Source organism: Alligator mississippiensis, chromosome 1 (genome assembly GCF_030867095.1).
Source record: "Alligator mississippiensis isolate rAllMis1 chromosome 1, rAllMis1, whole genome shotgun sequence".
Lineage (NCBI taxonomy): Eukaryota > Metazoa > Chordata > Crocodylia > Alligatoridae > Alligator > Alligator mississippiensis.
The window spans coordinates 165713990-165734061 of NC_081824.1; the positions used below are offsets into that span (position 1 = coordinate 165713990).

General features: G+C 38.6%; 1 protein-coding gene across 1 annotated transcript in view; it reads left to right on the plus strand.

Annotated features, from left to right (window-relative positions):
• CRIM1 (cysteine rich transmembrane BMP regulator 1) overlaps positions 1–20072 on the plus strand; it is a 379726-nt gene that overhangs the window by 310411 nt on the left and 49243 nt on the right. Inside the window, exon 10 of the mRNA XM_006265483.4 lies at positions 12570–12691. Coding sequence (XP_006265545.1) covers positions 12570–12691 — 122 coding nt within the window. The remainder of the gene's footprint in view (positions 1–12569; positions 12692–20072) is intronic.

Below are 20072 nucleotides of genomic sequence, written 5' to 3' on the forward strand. Positions count from 1 at the left end.
GGAACAGAATTTTTTTCTGCTTTCATAAGAACATCTAAATTAAAGATGCTACAGAGAGTAACCATAGTTTCCACAATTGGTGCCACAAGCGCTCGTGGAGCACTAAAATAATTCTCAACATCTGATATTTGACACTTTTCTTTATCTCTTAATCCTAATATTTCCAATATACAAATGTAACAATAATCCAACAGCATATCAACATTTTAAAAAATCTTAACATTACCATGAATGAAAGCCAACAGGTTGTGTTGCATTGCTATTTGAAGTAAAACGTTTGCTCTTTTTCTTTGTTGTAGCATAGAAAATGTCTTCAGTAGGAATGCAGGGAAAGATGCTCAGCATCTAAAACTTTTGGACCTGATTATAAGAACATTTCTTTTTATTTACATTTTCACCTGCAGAGTTTACATACTATTATCCATTTTAGCATATGGTCATTGACACTTATTAAGAATTTTTAATTAGTTATAAAATCTACATAATAATGTAAATTTGATATCATTATTTAAAGGATGAACCCAAGGTTGTTAAACTTTGTTTTAACAACTACCCTGTATTATTAGTAGTAGTAGTAAGTTTGTAACATTGCAGCGATATTAAAAGATCAAACATAATGCCCAGGTTATAGAAGTGTGAGCTAGACGTACAGAGGGCTAGGAAGGTGTAAGCTACTTATGCATTTTATGTAGTTTGCTTACAGTGCAGAACTCAAATTGATAGCATAAGTGCTTTTTAATTCAGTACTGTACCAATGTAATTAATGTAAAAATTACACTGTGGGATAACTGCTAAGATAAGGTCATTATCTTTTAAGCCCCTTAGTGGGAGAACAGGAGGTAGGCTTAAGCATGAATTTAACTACCTTCCTCAGTCAAATTGTAAATACTCTCTTTTTTTCCAGTTGACTCTCTTTCTTGACTTTTCTATGGAGTATATATGGCAATCAAATTAGCTTTTCTTTCTATTTCCTTTCCTTTATAAATAATACTACCTTCAATTCGATTCATTTCACTAGTAATTATAGCTTGTGTCTTACGTAGTATCTAAAACAGTGTCATTCCTCCTGGAAATGTTTATCATTTTGTTTTGGTATTGGTTTTGAAATAGCACGTATTACACTTATTATTTACTTATGTTTACTTTTTGTTCTATATTCACACACCAAGTTTAGCATTGTGTTGTTGTTATTGGTAGAATTACTGAATACCTTTTTCCACCAAAATAAATTTGGGAACAAATCCGCTCTTTCACCAAATTAGTACATTATTGGATTGAAAGTTTTATTTCATTCTGGATTTTTTCCTGTACTCCATTCAATTTGGTTTCATAAGCTTTAATTTGGGGGACTGGAAAATAAGTTAGTATTTTTACAACTTTAACTAAACCAGGGTAGGTAGGAACAGAAATTCATATTCAATATAATAATTATGTAACTTCAAAATTTGAACCCTTAGGTCTTGAGGAATAAATGTTCTTTTATGGTAAGTAAATGCAGTAGATTTCATTTGTGGGTCTGTGTTCCCAGCATGTGACTGGCAGTAATTTCCTTGACCCAGCCTATCTCAGCAATGAATAGACCATGCCAAGTTACTAAAAATAATAGTCAGCACTTATTCAGTCTGCTTTTAATATAATATTCTGCTATTAATATAATAGTCTGCTTTTAAATTTTTTATTGTGTATAATAGAGGAGGTTTCCTGACTTGCTGCTATTCTGATTCCAAACATTTTTAGTCTGAGAGAGCTCTTTTTCCCTCCCTGAAGTGAAGTTCTTTCTCCTCTTACTCTTTCAACTGCTTCTTCCTGTTATGTTGGTTTAAAAACAAATGTTTGAGAGATCCATTTCCATTGAGTCTTTGATATTTCACAGACTTTGTTTGGTGGAGATGCCTTTATGTTAGACTGAGTTTCAAATCAGGTATGTCTTCTTTGTTAGGGTTTTGATATCTTTGTCTGAAAAACAGGCCAGGGGTTCAGAAAGTCTTAGCCATCATCCCTTATAGGTGATAATGATTTCTACCTGTGGCACTACAGGATTCTGTAAGATGCACATTAGCATAGCACATCCTTGAGAATGTCTTGTTGAACTAAAACATCCTGGAGTGATCTTACTAAGTTTGATTGTCCTCTGCTGAAGTAGCATATCATTGCAAGCCACAGAATGGCACGGAAATAAAGAAGTAATACTAAAAATATTACTGTTACATGCTCCAGGTGTGGATTGAGACTCTTAATCAGCTTTGTCTTTTTAAACACCAGACCTAAAGTAAGTCCTTCATCATCGAAGCATTTGAGTTAAATTTGATCAAAAAAATGTACATACAGACATTAGGACAGTTGTAGCCTTGACACAATCTCTCTGTGGCACTAAGCCAAGACTCATAGATAACATTGAACCCTGCCCCCAAGTACAAAGTAGAGGGCTAGTACTTTAGCTACACACATTTCCATGCTTTGTACATCTCTCAAGTATCCCTACTATGTCACATTTCCTGGGACCTTCAATAATTCCACATCCAATATGCCACAATACAGGTGGCATCAGTACCAGCTTTAAGTAACCTCTCCAAATCTTTCCAGCTTCCTGAAGTAACCTAGAAAGAGGATGAGAAGCAAAAGGATTCTTTAGCTCAGTGCTTTCTAGAGGAATCTAACACATCATGCATTTTTAGGGAACTTCTTTCTAGCACAGAGAATGGAAAAGGGCCCATGAATTTACTCATTTTTATCATATCGGGGTCTCTCTTGATGTTTATCGTCCAAGAGAATAAAAAGTTGCAAGCTCACATCCTTGTGAGCTTCTTAAATCTTTCAGGAAGTACAGCCAAAATTTGACTTAGAAAAAATGAAAGTTTATATTGCTGGAAGGGAATGAAACAGACTTAATTTCACAGGATTTCCGTCAGCCGGGTTCCTTATTTTTCCATACCTGAGAATCACTAAACCAAAAATACCACCTAATAAACCTTCAAAGGTCCTTTAGAAGGTATAGTTATAAGAAACTTAGTACCTCAGATAGACTTATGAGAATGAGAGGGTTCCAGTTCTTCAACATCACTTAAGCAGCAAATATTTCAAAGAGATGGGTTTTTTTTTAAAGCAGGGGTGTGAGGTGCAGCCTCTGGGATGGATCTAGCCCATGGAGCCACATTACCCAGCCCCAGTGCTGGCCCTGGGTCTTGAATTGACCTATAGGCAGCACACAGCAAGGGCCGGACTGGCAAACAGACATTGAACCTGTGCATTTCATAATGGTGGTGGGAGTGCTTTAACTGGATCCAGCACCTACTCCAACTAGTCAAGGACTGTGTTACACATGGCACCTGCTGCAGCCGAACCAGGGAGGGCATTACATACAGTGCAGATCCCAAAGCAGGTGCCACATGCAGTGCAGTCCCACACTGGACAAAGCAGGCACTGGGTCATCAAGCGAGTAGAAGTGTGGTCCATGGATCCCCCACATGCTGGATCCAGCACCTGCTCTGGCCAGTCAGAGTCTGTGCCACACATGGATCCCACTGCAACCCACACTACACACTGCACCCTCCCTGGACTGGCTGGAGTAGGCATTGCCTGTAGCTCAGATCTCAGACCAGCTAGAGCGAACACCAATTTTAAAGGTTACAAATTATTTAACGTACCAGTTTTTGCTATGGAAGGTCTCCCTATAGGAAGACGGATATTAATTTTTTGTTCCGAGTAACCTCTAATCTTGGAACCTCAGCATTTATAAGATGAGGTGAACATAGCATTTTAGGACGAACAATAATTTTCCCTTTTAAATGATTAGGTTCAAGTGCGGTATGTTCAGAAAAAAATAAAGGTGAAAATCGAATCTATTCTTGAACAAAAATTCCATCAAGTCTGTATCATCAATGTTAAAAGAAAGCTTATTTGCTAGAATGATTGTGGCCATCCTAGATCTGATATCTTGATAAATTTGGTATAAAAGAAAAAAATGATACTGTTTTCTCAGAACAATTGTGCTGTTGTTGGAAAACAGGACATTAAGAGGGCACCTGGTGAATATGTACAGGGTATAGTCCATATTTGTATATTTTTACTGCTGCATGATTGGCTAATCCAAAAATGGTAAAAGTCATGAGACAAAATTACGGCAAATATGTGCTTCCCTAGGATCTCTTCCCCCTGCTTCTAGGAGCATAGCACTTAAATGAACTTCTGAGTTTCTAAAAAGGAATTTTTCCAGTAGGAAAGTACTTAATGAAAAGACATATCATATAATCTGTGAAAGTAAATTTAAATTATTTCTTTTCCTTAGGAAAAAAACTTTCAGATTATTTTTCTATGTATCTCGCATTCTGTTATAGATAAGCAGGGACTGTTCTCCAGTGCCTTGAACATTACAGTTTACTCATACTTTTGCCAATTGGAGGATCAGGACATAAGATCAGAACCAATGGTAATAAGAGGTAGTAGAATGATAGTTCCAGGTTCAGTGAGGTCAGAGAGGGTTGGGATGAGAGACAGCATCGTTCCCTTTCCTAAAAGACAGGCAGTGTCCCTTTTGACAGGTAAAGTGCAGCATTTACCTCAAAGACTATAGAGGAACTTATCGATAGATTCATAGATATTTGGATCAGAAGGGACCTCAGCAGATCATCAACTCCATCCCCCTGCCCCAGGCAGGAAAGAGCGCTGGTGTCAGATGACCCAGCTAGGTGCTTGTCCAGTCTCCTCTTAAAGACCCCCAAGGTAGGGGAGAGCACCACCTCCCTTAGAAGCTCATTCCAAATTTTGGCAACCCTTACTTTAAAGAAGTTCTTCCTGATGTCTAATCTGATCTGCTCCCTGTCAGTTTGTGCCCATTATTTCTAGCAAGTCCAAGGGGTGCCCTGGTAAACAGAGAATCTCCTATTCCTTGCTGTGTCACCCCCATTCCCCCTCCAATAAATTTGTAGACAGCCGCAAGATCACCTCTCAGCCTTCTCTTGGGAGACCAGCATTCATCTCTAAGAAACCAAAGGGAGTCTGGCAACCAGAAGACTAGGATAAGGAAATTGACCATTTTTTCCAAGGAGCTGACTCATCTCCTTATAGATGACGCACCTCAAGGAGTTTTCATAGGCAAAATAACATTTTATGTCCACTGTGTTCATTTCCTGTAAGTATTGCAAGGAACAGAACAAGTACTTGTCATTTCACATGCACATCCATGGAATGGTTCTTCTCCAGTCTTTGCTAAGTTCTGGCCCCTGAAATCAGTATTATAGAATATGTAATGTAGATACAGTTGATACATGGAAAGTGGTTCAGCTAATAAATATTTTTAACTTTCAGTCTCTCCACAAAAATGATCTATCTTAATATAAGTCCTTTCTCTCCCAACTTGTACTTTTGCTCCCAGTTGCTTTGTTTTAAATCTTTTGTGTTTATAAATGAATGATTTAGGAACAACTTTTACCCTGTGTACTATCCTAACTGATGCGAGAGACTGAGCTGCCTTTATGTTCTAAAGCTAAATATTATGTGAGTTCATCCTCTGGAATTTGCTCCTTCAGGGATTCCATTATAAACAGCAGAGCACAAATGAAAGGCCACTATTAAATATAGTTTTGTGTTGTTTCAAATAGGCTTATAACTTTCACTTTGATTTCTGGCAGGCATGTTGTAACAAGTGTAGAGATTAGTAAGACACTTGCCGACATTATAATGCCATATAATATAAATATAAAATATACACAATATAGATCAATAACTGTACACAATATAGATCAGTAATCAAAATATACACAATATAGATCAATAATTTAAAAAAAACTATGAGTTTAATATAAGTTAACTCTAAATTTATATAAACAGATTATACTTCATGACATATACAATAATAAATAAACAACTGTCATTTGTCTATGGCATTTGCATGAGATTCTTGTTGTTCAAGCATCTCAAGCCAAGGTCTGATTTTAAACAGAGTGCATACATGCAAACTCCCACCAATTCAACTGTAGAATTGTCTGGAAAAGACCCAAATTATAGGACATTTCGTCCTGAAACAAGTCCTTTCTATACAGTTACTCAGTTATATATGTGCTTTACTAAGATCTCTTCCTCCTGGGCTTTTATTTAAAAAGTCAGTTCATTAATCTGAAATATATGCATCCATAAGGATTAATATATTCTATACTTTTCTGTACTAAATGTACATTTAACTTAACTGTATTAAATCACTGTAAATATACTAATTTTTTAATATGATTGCTATCAGTCTTTCCACACATACACAATTAATTTCACTCTTTTGCTGCTAACTCTTTTTGGAGTTTGTATTCTTTGTATTCTTGGACTGTGGAAAATATTTTTGGAAGCAGAAAAGTAAAGTGACTATTGTATTAGCAAAGTTGTTTGGTGGATTCAGTGCAGATGAACTTACTCTGTCCTATTAAACTTAACTGATCTGAAACTTGTCTGTATGAGAAGCTTTGCCATCTAACTCAAGATACAAATAAGATATGTATTATATTTACTGAGCTTTGAATCTGCAAACTTTGCTTCATTATTAGATCATTTCATAGGGTTTTTTTAATGAAGTTATGAAGTCTTAACCCATTCAAAATTATATGGAAACATCACTTCTTGAATACTTCTAGCAAGTGATATGTTAATAATTTTCAGAGAGATTATTTCAGGTAAAATCAATTCAGTCATTTTCTGAATCTGGGCTAGAAGCATTAGGTAACTCAGGTGAAGAGCAAATTGTTTGGCAAATTCTTGATAAAAAGAAATAGTCATTTTGCTGTGCAACTTCTCAAAGCTTCCAGTTTTTCTCATCCAAACATTATCTTACTTTCTCTCAACAGAGCAGTTCAGGCTTCAGTTACAGTTGTCACACTAGTGCAGGTATGTTCTAAACGTATGATTTTATCAACCCCTCTGTACGTTCAGAAAGAAATTCAAATTGAATCCATTCTTTTGTTTATACCAGTTGAGACTCTGAATTTCCATGCTTATAATTGGCATTTCTTATACTGCTTCCTTTACAGTGGTCATTTTTATTTGTTGTTTTTTTTTTAATTTATACATATTTTAATAGTCTCTCTTTCTGCCTAGGAACCCAACTTTACCTGTTCAGTCTAGTGACTGCTGCAATGGCGCTGTTGTTTTTCTAGATGTGTAATAAAGTTACAAACATTCTAAATACCACCCCCTTCTAACCTTCCCCCACTGCCAATTTATTTTTTAATTACTAAGTTGTTTTTCATTTATATATCCAGTCTTGCCAACTCTTATGATTTGGGGTGTTGCTCTTAAAGTCTATGCTTTGGGAATGTGACAAAAGTGTGTGTGTACAGACAGACAGACACACACTCTCTACCTATCTTTCTTTTTCCCTTCCTTGTATATGGAAGAGAGAGAGAGCGCGAGCGAGCGAGCTACGTAGTTCACATTCCTGAAGCGTAGACTTTTAAGAAAAATGCCAAAAATCATGAGAATTGGCAATACTGTATATCTAGATTATAAACAACAATAAAAAAGCATTAACATTAGGAAATGTTAAGTTAAGGATATCAATCTTGTGATTATATCACATTTATTTAAATGTAGCACAGATCATTTTTTTATTTAAGCGTGACTGAAAGTTAATGACTTCAGACTACACTATAAAACCTATTCATGAAAGCTATTTAGGGACCTACATGCCTTTTAAAAATACCAAAATATTTGAAACCATGCTTCCACTCTGATAAGTATATCTTGTTATATACCCTTTTGTTTGAAAAGTGTTTGTCTGTCTAGAACCTTAGGAAACAATAATTTAATGAAGCACAAGAAGGCATGTAATCTATGCTATACTGTCTTAAAAGTGTTGTCTTATATAAGTCAATAAAATAAATATTTGTTTCTAAAGTTAAAGATGGCTCCAAATATGCACAGGTATCTTTAGCGAGAATATAGCCACTCGTCAGAGTAGAACTACATTTAAAATTAGTAAATCTATTAATAATACTTTCTTCAGAAATGGTATAGAATCCTAGAATCAAAGGACCAGAAGGGATCTGTAAGATCATCAAGTCCGGTCCCTTGCCATAGGCAGGAGGTTATTGGGCTCAGATGAGCTCAAGGAGGTGCTTGTCCAGCCTCCTCTTCAACACCTCCAAGGATGGTGACTGCACCACTTCTGCTTGGAACATGTTCCAGGTTCTAGATACCCTTATGGAAAATAAGTTTTTCCTTATGTCCAACCTACATTTTTCCTCAATTAGCTTGTGCCCATTGGTCCTCATCCTCCTAGGGCGTGCCTTTCTGAAGAGTTGTTCCCCTAGATATTGGTGTTCACCCTTGACGTACTTGTAGGTGGCTATCAAGCCACCTCTCAGTCTTCTCTTGCTCAGACTGAACAAACCCAGTTCCCAGATCCTCTTCTCATAGGGTCTATCCTCCAGGTCCCTAATCATACAGGTAGATGGGTTGATAAGCATTTCAGTATTAAGTCCAAGGAAACCAACTGAAGCTTATCTGGGGAAATTCAACATTCAGAATAAAAGGGCAAATATTAAATTGGAAGAGTTGTATGGAAAATGATATTTTCAGACTGAGATTCTTATAATAAAGGAATGTTCATGAGTTTTGCAGAGAGAAAACCAAATCAGGTTTACACAAGAATTCACACTGGCAAATCTAATGCTAGGAACTGCCTCAAAAAGAATTTGGCAAATAACTTGAAGACCAGATAAGACATTTGTGGAATTTTTGTTATTGAAATTTAGATGACAAAATAGCTGAGGTACATCTATTTCTATTAAAATAGCCCCTGTTAAACTTATATAGTCTATAGGGAAAGGGATTTAAATTTCCAGTACTTAGAATATTAAATAGGAATACGAGGTATTAAATGGTAATGTAAAAGAAGCATTTAATTTGGCAATATATTTTAGCATTTCCCATGGTTTTTGTGTATTTTTTCATGCAAATGAGTTAACTTGAAAAACAGCAATGGATGCAAGGTGTTCAACAGGCTTTGGTGGCTAAAATCCAAATTCTATTTTTCCCCCCAAAAAGGAAAAACAAAACTGCCCAAAAAAGTCACTGAGGAGAGAAATCTACCTTACAAGGCCATTAAATCTGTACGAGCATTCTGAATTTCCCAAGAGGATCAAGGTTTACACCATCTGTCCCTTAAGGCACTTACTTACACACATGCACACAGGCTGCTCGGGCACACTGTAAATCCAGCACTGGAGTGCAGAAATTAATGCGCTCCAGCATCACACGTATCAGCATCTCTTCACTGAAAAATGGTGACAGGGCACTTTGAACTGAAGCTTGTTGAACAAGCTTCAGTTCAAAGCACCCCACTGCCATTTTTTCAGCACAGGGACGCTGATACATTTGATGCTCAGGAGCTTTTTATTAGTACATCTCCTTTCCCTTTGAAGCATCTACAAATGCCATTTGTCCATATCCTGTGTAAAGTTTTCTTGGTAACTATTGGATTGATTCCAATGGGATGAGTCACACTTAAATTTAAGCATGTGGATGCAGTAGCAGTGACTAAAATTGTAGCGACTGGTATAAAATTACTGTTTCTTCTAAGCTTGCTTTAGTGTTAAAACAAAAAGTAATTAGATCTTCAGTTCATTTGATGTATGCAGGCCAAAATTGTAAAGTATAAAAGCCTAAACCTGTAAAATTCACCTACACCTGTAGTTTTCAGTAAATATGAGCATCCTAATAAATATGAGTATTAAAGTTCTTTAAAGAAAAAATCCCTGGGAAAAATCAGAAATTCTGCTGTCAACTAGGCAACCAAACAAATGTACAAAATATGTTTAGGACAATAAAATGGGAAAAGCGCAAAGAACTATCAACATGTAAACTCAGATTTTATTTTAAAAAATGGATATTAAAAGAGATTTTAAAACATTGATACTTGAAAGTGTGAATGTATGAATATAAATAAAATTACTTTTCACAAACTCCTTGAATCAAAAGGGTGAAGTTACACATTACACTTAGACCATATTAAATCTGTGGACTGTTAAGCAGTGGTAAAGTTAGAAGATGCTGTGAGCAGTCGCACATTAACAATTAATACCCTTTCTTGTTTGCACAGCTCTGATTTACCACTAGAGGGCTGGCAAGCAGAGACATGGCTAAGAGCCAGGATACTTTTTGCTTTGGGGTAGGAAACAGGGTGGGAGAGGTATATCCTGGAATGATGAAAGACTGTAAATTGCTCATTTTATCTCTGTGGAGCTGAAGTTACCCTGATACAAGTTAGGTAGCATGGCCCAGAGTTAACCCTTGCCTGACCTGGCATGGGGAAGGGGCCAGGGCTGCACAGCCACAAGAAGGATCCGGCCTTTTGCAGCTCCCCCACCATCCACCCCTGGCACACCGACATCTTACAAGTTGAGGTTGTGGGTGTTTTTGGCACTCTACCCAAAAACGCTGCCCACCCCTGGTCTAAGCGTAACTAATATCACCCTCAGACTGCTTGAGTTAGCAGAGCCTAGAAATCCAAAGGGTGGTGTATGAATGCAAAAGTGAAGTAGTTAGAAACATTTATATTGACAGTGAAAGGTTTGTGCTTGATAGAACTGAAGAGGATGGAGGTACATTGTTTCTAGAATGGAAAGGATTGCATTTGATAGGAATGATTGGGGAAAGAATGACAAGGTTCCTTGGGTGAATTTGATAGAATGCTACACAAAGAAAAAGGGATATTCATGGAGAAATGAGTGCATAGTGGATATGGATACGGATTTTTCTCTGTTCCCCATTGGTACATTTTTAGCAGCCAAAATTTACCTCTATTCTCCACCCTTAGGGTGCATCCAGATGAGTACACATGTGTAGTATGCAACACTGCAGACCTGTCTGTGGTGCTGCACACTGCACATACCACCCATGTAGGCATTACTATGCAGTGGAGGATTTTGACACACGGAGATCCTGGTGGCGAAAAAGCGAGGTGGTGCACATGGTGGCAGTGTATGCTGCCCAAAACTGGAGCCTGGGTGGTCAGAGCTACACTCCAGCTGCTGGCCAGGCTCCCTGCTTCTAGATCGCTGCCACCAGAGCCCTAGAAGGCCCCCAGGACCCCATCTCCCCCACCCCACCCAGAGCAACTTGCCACGTGCCACAACTATGTGCCGTTGCTGTTTGTCCCTGGTAAAGTACCCTTACAGTTTGTTCTACCTCAGGTCTTCCAATTGCTCTGCACACCCTTCCCTACATAGCTTCTCTGCCTTCATTTCCTTTTATCATGGTCTCCCTTTGTTTTTGTTATCTTTGTACAGTAAAATCCCTGTTATCTGGCATGAGTGGGGAATGCCAGATGCTGGTTATCTGAGGGGGGGGCGGGGGGGGCAATGGCTGCATGTCGAGTGGTGGCAGCATAGGGTGGTGGCAGCAGGCGCCGCATGCAAACTTCCATCCAGAAAAATTCCAGTTAATAGAGTATTCTGGCTTGTAGAGTGCCGGATAACAGGGATTTCACTATACATCTTTCAGGACCTCTGGGAGAACCTCAAGAGAACTGGAGTCCAGCTTCAGATGTAATATCCTGTGAGGTGCCTGCTGCAGTCTCCCACTCCTCTGCATTCATGTCAGCACATTATAAATCCTGAATCATGGGAGCCTTGGCAGAGGGGAAAACGTGTCATGGAGCTCACAGGATTAATGTATAGTTTATGGTTCATTTTTCCTTGAACTTCTTGACACTACTTTTTCCGTGTGTTGGGAATGAGTGGAAAATGATTCTATCTGTGTAGTTGAGAAATAATCCTCCACTCCCTGATATTCTAGAGGGAACAAGGAGTGTGAATGCAGATTTTGCCATTATTTGTCTTCCTAAAAAGGTGTGTGAACATTCAATTTAACAAAATCCATACAAACAACAGATCTTAGATGGTAGAGAGGTTCACTCTGATATGGTGGCACCCAGCTACGTAGATTTATCTGAAAGGTGATAAATATTTCCATATTTAGTTTTCCATCTTATGTATCTGCTGAGAGGTAGCCTGGCTTTGCTCATAAAAAAATATACTGCTACACTTTCCGTGATTTTTGCACTTGGATATTTCATTCCTTGTTCTGTTTTTGAAATGAACCTTCTTTTTATTCATCTGAACCCCTGGAGTGTTTTAGTTGATTAGAATAGAGTTCTACTGTAAATTACCATAAAGAAAAAAAATAACTATAATTTTTGTTCTCGAAAGATACAAATTACAATAGATCCCAATGTTCCTCACAGATTTAGGAATTTATTTTTATTTCTACACTTCTACTCTTTCACTTGAAAAAACTTGGTTGTGAAAACTGGGCTGATTCATCAGTACATAGACATGTACCAAGCCTACTTAAGTGGCTTAAGTACTTGAAATTTTAAACACAGTTTCTGCCAGTCACATGGAGGAAGCACAGGCCAGGAATGGAGATCTTTTTACCTCTGTCACCCCTGAATACAAGAATTACAGTTAAGGTGACATTCATTACCAGTTCAGTCACTTCAGGGGAGGCATTCACTTTGAAGATCTTAGGCATTTTTATCAGACGTGTAAGTGATTTGCTGACTTTGACAAATTATTTCGGTCATCTAGGAAGAACAAGCATGGCTGTGAAATCTGTCGCTGTAAGAAATGCCCAGAACTACCTTGTGGTAAGATCTGTCCAATGGGCTTCCAGCAGAACAATCACGGTTGTCTTATCTGCAAGTGCAGAGGTAGGTGTTGAACGCATTACCTCCCTATGTTTGTTTTCAAAGCAGTTAAAAGCCAGGAGAAATTAAGAATACTATCCAGTAATCAATACAACTTGGTAGCTCATATGATGGAAGTCATTTTTATAATCCATATTTAGTAGAGCTGTTTATCATTACTAGTATTTCTTTTTTATCATTAGTAGTATTTATTTTAATGTCAGTCTGGTAATATTACTTATTCCCAATGCTTTGGTGATATCTTAGATCCTGCATTCATATTACATTGAGAAGTCACTAGAGTCAGTTCATTAACTTCAGTGGAGGCTGGATAATGCCATTAATGAACAACTGCTTAAACTTAAAATAACGGACTGAATTTCTCTTGTTGTTTTTATTTAAATATAGAGTTAGAATTTAACACAGATTTTTCATCACTAGCCTATTCTTATAATATTTACCTAAATTCTACTTGGGGATAAATTAATACCTCAGTAATCTGTCTGTAGTTGGCATTTGGTTCAAGGGCTCTTTTTTAGATTATATTTGGGAGTCTTGAATTGGGCTTTGAATTGATGAACAGGAATAGATAAGCAGTAGGTTGGTAAAATGCAGTCTATAGGCAGTCAGCCAAGAGAGTCAGAAAATCAAAAGTAACTTTATTGGTATTCACTTGAGCTTTGGCCATGCAAACGTCTATTGTATACCACAAGTTCCACTTTATATAATAAAGTAAATAACTTGAACATGTGCATTAGGACAGGCAGAAAATTCAGCCATCAAAATTGTTTAAAAGTGTTGTTATTTCTTTTCAAGTGCGCAGTTTAGGAGCTAATCTTAAATTTTCTAACTCTATACCAAATTTAAAGATGGCATATCCAGATATAAGTTTTGGATCACTAAGTGGATGCAAATGAATGTAAATAGGTAAGTGAGTCTGAATTTAAGAGAAGTTAAGAATGAAGGAGTTTAGACTGAGGCAAATTTATGCTGATGTGACAGAAATGGGTGCAAAATAAACTTAAGGAATAACCTTCTCTCTTGTGTTTTATACCCTTTTTCTCCCACATCCATCTCTTCTGCCTTTTCAGCATATGAGTTTCATGATTTTAGGGTCTGGACAAACAAAACATTTGAATATGAAATGTTTAAAAAATGAACTAGTCCCCTTTCAAAATGACTCAAATGAGACTTTTTTCTGAAAACCATCATAGCCCTGCCCAAATCAGTGGAAGATTTAGCCCTGATGAATAAAGGTTGAACCTATACTGTTTTCAAATATGGTGAAATAAAAGTATTTCTGTACACAGACTTAGGCATCTGTACAGACTTAGACTTTTACTAGAAAATGTAGGCTAAAGTTGGAATCAGTATATAAGTACATATGACTGAAGAAGCCTAAATTGTTTAGTATATTCAGGGAGGGATCAAGAGAAGAGGTGCAAGCTAATACTAATTTAAACGTTCTTGGTTCTTAGCACTGATTTTGGTCCTGTACGAGCATGTAACTCTTCTTGAAAGACACCTGCAGCTTACTACCTTTATTGACAACTAAGGACAGCAGGGCTGATTTGAGGACTTTTTAGCTTTTTTACTTTGCCATTGTTTGTTTTTTCTTTTTTACTATATAAAGAATCAGGCATCCCCTTTTGGGTAATGCATATAGAATGGGACTTCAGGATTTTCAGTACTGGTAATTGCTGGTTTAACTTTTCAAGCCATCACCCATGCTGAGTGCTTTTGAAAACTACCTTAATAAAGTAAGCCTTATTTCAATGCAATACATTCTTCTCCTGCCCCTCTTCAAACTTTATAACTTATTTCTGGCATGCAGCCAGAACCACCACTGCCACCAAATGCATCATCTGCTCTGTTTAATAAGGTCTTATTGTGCTGTACCACTCCCCAGACAATCTGATTTTGCAGGAAATGCAGGATAGTTCTAGAAGATGGATTGTTAAAGGCTTTGCCATTGACTGGGCCTGTATGATTAGAGCAATTGATGGTGCTGACTTGCAGCATCCTTAGATTTGCTTACTCCCTCATTCTCTTTTGCACCAATCAGCTTTTGGTGTCAGATAGAACAAGTAAAAGACAATTGGTGAAATCCTTGGCCTCATTAAAGTTAACAGGAGTTTGGCTGTTGAACTTAATAGGGGCAGGATTTCATCCAATACTTCCTGGGTACACAGCACCTCTGCATACATTTATACCACTTGGTGAAGGGCACTGATCACCAGTTGTCTTTGATTAGTTCAGTCTTACCTGTTCTAGGATCAAAGTAGCTTGATCCAGGGTCCAAGCACACTGTAGCTCTGTATATTGTATATTAACCAATGGAGAGAGTAGAGGAAAAGAAAGGCAGCCTCTTTGAGCCTGTCTGTATCAACAATGGGCTATACTAGGGCAGTGAGAGCCAGCCTTGTCAGATATGCCAGAAATTAGCCCCACACCCTCCCCAATTACTGCTCTGCTCTTTCACTTACCCTGCGTTGTTTACTCTGCTTTTTGCTTCTTGTCCTGTTTTGTGCTTCTTGCCTGACCTGATGCTCTGCTCCCTGCCCTATCTGCCACTGCTACTGTCCTCTCCCCAAATCTGTCCCATGCCAGGCTGCCCATGTCACCTGTGGCACCTACACCATAGGTTGGCCACCCTTGTACCAGGGAATGGTATAGTAAAGTATAACTGTTCTGCTCTGCACACACTATGCTCAAAAACAAATGTAATACAATCACTTTAGAGTAGTGTTGGACATGCACCAATAAACATGCCTAAGACAGCAAGCTTCTTGGTATGTGAAAGAAAAGAATGCAGGTGAAAGAAGACATTTGTAGGCTGGGGGAACTATTACAAGAACAAACAGAAGAAAGCAAGTGTTATAGGGTATGTCTGCATCATTCCTGGAAGGGAAAGGTAGTTAGCCATATTAGTCTGAAGGCAGGGTAGATTTGCACCTTACAGACTAACTAAATTAGAGATATGTAACATAAGCTTCATGAGCCCAATATCACTTCATCAGGTACTGTGAAAGGGCATGTACAAAGCAGTGTATAAAATGGAGAGAATGATTTGAAAGACAGGCCATTCTTGAGCATACCCTGCCCCTCCCCTTGCTTCCTGTCACACATATCAAACCTGCAATTGCTTCAGCAGGGTCACTCCTTGTGTTTCCCTCTGGGCTAAGAGCATTAAAAGCAACCAGAGGTGGAGACTTACAACATTTTCAGTTTGACTCTCCCAGACAGTGGTGATGCGTAAGGAGTGCACATGCATCCCCTGAGAGCGCTGGTGCACCCCCTGACCAGCCACTCTCACTGCTTAGGCAATGGGCAGGGGGGGCAGGTGGGAGCGCCGGTGCCCCCCTGCAAGCACCGGCTGGGGAGTAGAGCGCTGTGGCGCTCCCAGAAGCAGCCGCAGCCACCCCCCCCACCCCTCCTGGCCGGCAGGATCAGCCACAGGGGACCCCTCCCTGCCCTGACTAAGGCAGCACCAGTCTCCCATGCTCCCAGAAGACATCACAAGTGGTAATACTGAGTAATTTACTTCTGTACTGGCCTTGTAAGCAAATATTATGGTAGAGTATAGAGTTTGCCAAGGTTTTCCCTGCCTTCACAAGATAGTTTCAATTAAGCTATCAAAAGTATGTCTTCTGCCTGTCCCACTAAGTCTGTAAATCTTCACCAGCTCTGTTTTCCTTTTCAGCATAATTCTCAGGCAAATGACAGTTTCCTTAGTCTGGGAGCTAGGGAAATTTCACTGGACCTTGTTAAGTTTTGACTTTTTATTATTATTGCCCTGTTTCCAGAATTCCCTAAGAGGAAAACTCTGTCTCACTTTGAGAAAGGTGCTTACTTAGCATCATGAGCACAAAATTGAGTTTCTCCATAATCACTCAGAATCAAGTACTCTGACAGAGGCTTGCTTTATTCATTGTCCAAGTTTTACCTTTGCATAACAAGACCCTCAGCTCAGGATGGCTACCATTTTTAACTGGCTCATGCCTAAAATGTATAATTTCAGGAATCATCCTTTCCTAGACTAATATAGCAACAACAATTAATGATTGAGGTTAACATAATACAGAATTTCAAATTACATATATACAACTTAGAAGTAATGGTCAATCAGTCTCTAAAGTTATCTGTGCTTCTCATCTGTCAGTCTCTGGGACAGCAGTACTACCGTTGTCAGGCAGCTCTAAGTCCGTTCATTTTAGTTATGCCATAATCTGGGACTCATCCTTCTCAACCTGCTCTGATGTTGCCTGTTTGAGAAGTTCTTAGGCAAGATGGCCAAATCACCGTTCCTTCTCCTCCTTTCAGGAATTTTCAGGTGTCACATATTCCTTCATAGTACCATTCTGTCTTCATAGTACCATTTTCCCCAGCTGACTTTGGGCGAAAAGATGTGGATCCCCACATGTGTGGGGATGAAATATCCCATGTTATATTTGAGAATATCCTCTTTTTTCTGGCCAGTGTAAACACATTGCTGCCTGCTTTACTCCACTTAGACAATTTTTATTGTGCCACCAGCTTGGGTTTTTTCTCTTAACTCGGCCTATATTTTGGCATAAGCAACAAGTAACTATTTCCTCAGTGTTACTATTCATTTCAGGACAGTACAAATATCTCCAGTCTTTTAGATTTCGTGAATAATATAAAAGCCGTGATATATATGTGTTTGTGTGTGTGTATATATGTTTTTATTCAATCTGATATAAAACTATATATCAGAATAGCTGATACATCAGCTGATAAAATGAGGTTTTGATCATAAAAGCTTATACATCTCTAATTCAGTTGCAATTTTACCCTGTCTTCTGCCTGGCTTTAGACTAACACCGTCAAGTACAGAGGAATAGCATTTAGAGATTTTTCTGGATCTGTCAGTCTTAACTGAAAAAGATTCATACTTACAATAGAAAATTGTTCTTATTGAGATTTCCACTGTAGGTCTGACAGCATCTATATCTTTAACAGAGATGTCTTTATTCATCCCTGCTGCTTTTTAGCCTTTCTTTAATCCATAGGATTTATCAGAACTATTATTCACTAGGATTGTCCATGTTCTCTTATCAGGAAAGATAAAAGACCTCTCTAGGAGACTGAAAGTAGAGGAGAATCATCATAAACTTTATTTATCTTTGAATGTACCATTTTTTCTGTATCAGCCATTCTAAATGCTACTGGAAGCAACTCCAAGATACAGTACATCAGAGGAAGCAAGTGACATGTTCTTCTCATTTTAGGTATAACACATCAAAACTTGGTGGAAGGGGAACTTGCACAGCTGTTGAGAGAAATCTGATAGCCTAACCATACATTTTTTTTTTGAGCTCACCCACATCCTGACAGTGAACAGAACCCAGCTGTACTGAGAGCTATCTCGCTGTATGATTCTTTAGATCACACTCTAAAGCAGGGGTGGGCAGTTATTTTGGCTGGAGGGCCACTTAATGATTTTGATGTCCTCTCATGGGCCACATTGCTCGCTTGTGCCCTCTCTCTCTCTCTCTCTTCCCCCCTCCCCCCCCCCCGCCTGAACTGTCCTTGCAGCTACAGCATGCTCCGATTCACAAAGTCCCAGCCCTGTCTGCAGCTTACACCAGCTTGCCCACTGGAAGCAGTGTTGGGCAGGCACCGGCCTGTGCTCTGGACGCTACCAGCAAGTTCCCTGTAGGGATCGGGGCAACTGCCCAAGACCACAACTGATGTGCTGAAGCATCAGCATCAGCTGCAGATCTGGACGGACACCCCAATGCACACCCAAAACCTGCTGGGCAAGTCCACAGCTGATGCCAGCACCTGGGGCAGGAGCTGGGTAAGCTGCAGAAAAGGCCGAGATGTGCCTGGCACAACCCAGGAGCCAGAGCCACTGGCTCCTCATGGGCCAAATCCCCTGACTTTGTGGCCTCCTGCCCGTGGGCTGGATACAATCTGTTGGTGAGATGAATCCAGCCCGTGGGCTGTATTTCCTCCCTCCCCCGCCCCATTCTAAAGCCTGTTGAAATGATTTCTGTTTCAGTTTCCTATCAAGAAAAGATACAGCTGAAGTGACCAGACTGGGAACATTTTAACTTATAATTTACACCATATTGTCTTGAATATGAAAGGACTTGGGGATATCAGAAGCCTTCTGAAAAACCAGATTCTTTTATAAGTTATCTGTAGAGCCCAGTTGGATCCAATACAATGTTCCTTTAGTTAATCAGGTGTTCTGTTTAACTGAATGCCTTTTAGACAGGGTGGTTCAGTTAAGCTACTATACATGTTTATTTGTACTATTTAAAGCCATATTTCTGAATAATAACATGTAGGAATATTACAGTTTTTTAGAAAAACGTCATTTCCAGCTTCAATACAACTTTTGAAATTAGGGATGGCAAAAGCCTACTTAGGACACTTATGAACAAATGCACAAATTACAGCAAGTTAAAAAGAGGGCAGGGATATCCTGTTTGTCCGTAACTGTCCATGTGCCTGCACTTATTCCATGGTAGCTGAGCCTTGTAATGATGTATGTCAGCATTTCCCAACCGGTGTGCCACATCACACCTGGACTTGCCTGACAGCACACCAGTGTGCTGCAGCATTTTGAACGAACTTGTCAGGTATAGATCAGAATCATCTCATGTATGAGAGAGTTTTCTCTGAAAATTTGTATAATACATATTCATTTTCAATATTTCTGATTCCATTAAAAAGAATACTATTGTTATATCTCTTAGAAATTAAATTAAATTATTTTAATAGCAATAACATAATGTACATTGTAAGTTTTATTTGCCACTATTTTTTCAGACAGGACATGAATTACAAAACATGGATATGAAAAACTCTGGAGCTTATGTCACTCGTTTTCTATTCAATTACACACATTTTTCAAAGAAATCCGTGCAAAAATCTATTAATATATATCATTCACTTCTGTTAAAAAAAAAAAAAAGATTTCTTTGGATAAGTTTTGTGTGCAGAAGTTACTTCTCACTACACCAGGAGGGGAATATACAAGTGTTCACTCTTGTGCGAGTTTCTCAGCCTGGAAGTTTTTTCTCCTGGGAAGGGCATGTTTCCCCTGGGAGAAACTGAATGCACTTATATTGTCATAGTTTCTACCAGAAGCATCAGAATTCTCCTGCTAAAAACATAATGCCTGTAGGTGGCCAATGTGCTGCTGAGCTTCAGCAACTATCTAGAAAATAGTGTTAAGTGGTATTTTATGAACAGTCATGGCAACATGCATTTGGAGTTGTTCCCCATCCGGTAAGGACCTTTGCTTTACTCATTTAAACATCAAGTTCTTTGCCCCATGCTTGGATAACATTGTTTTTCATGCAGAAGTCTCCTGATAGATTGTAGTTTATTCATTAAAATGTTTAAAAATACTTTGGGGTTGCTTACC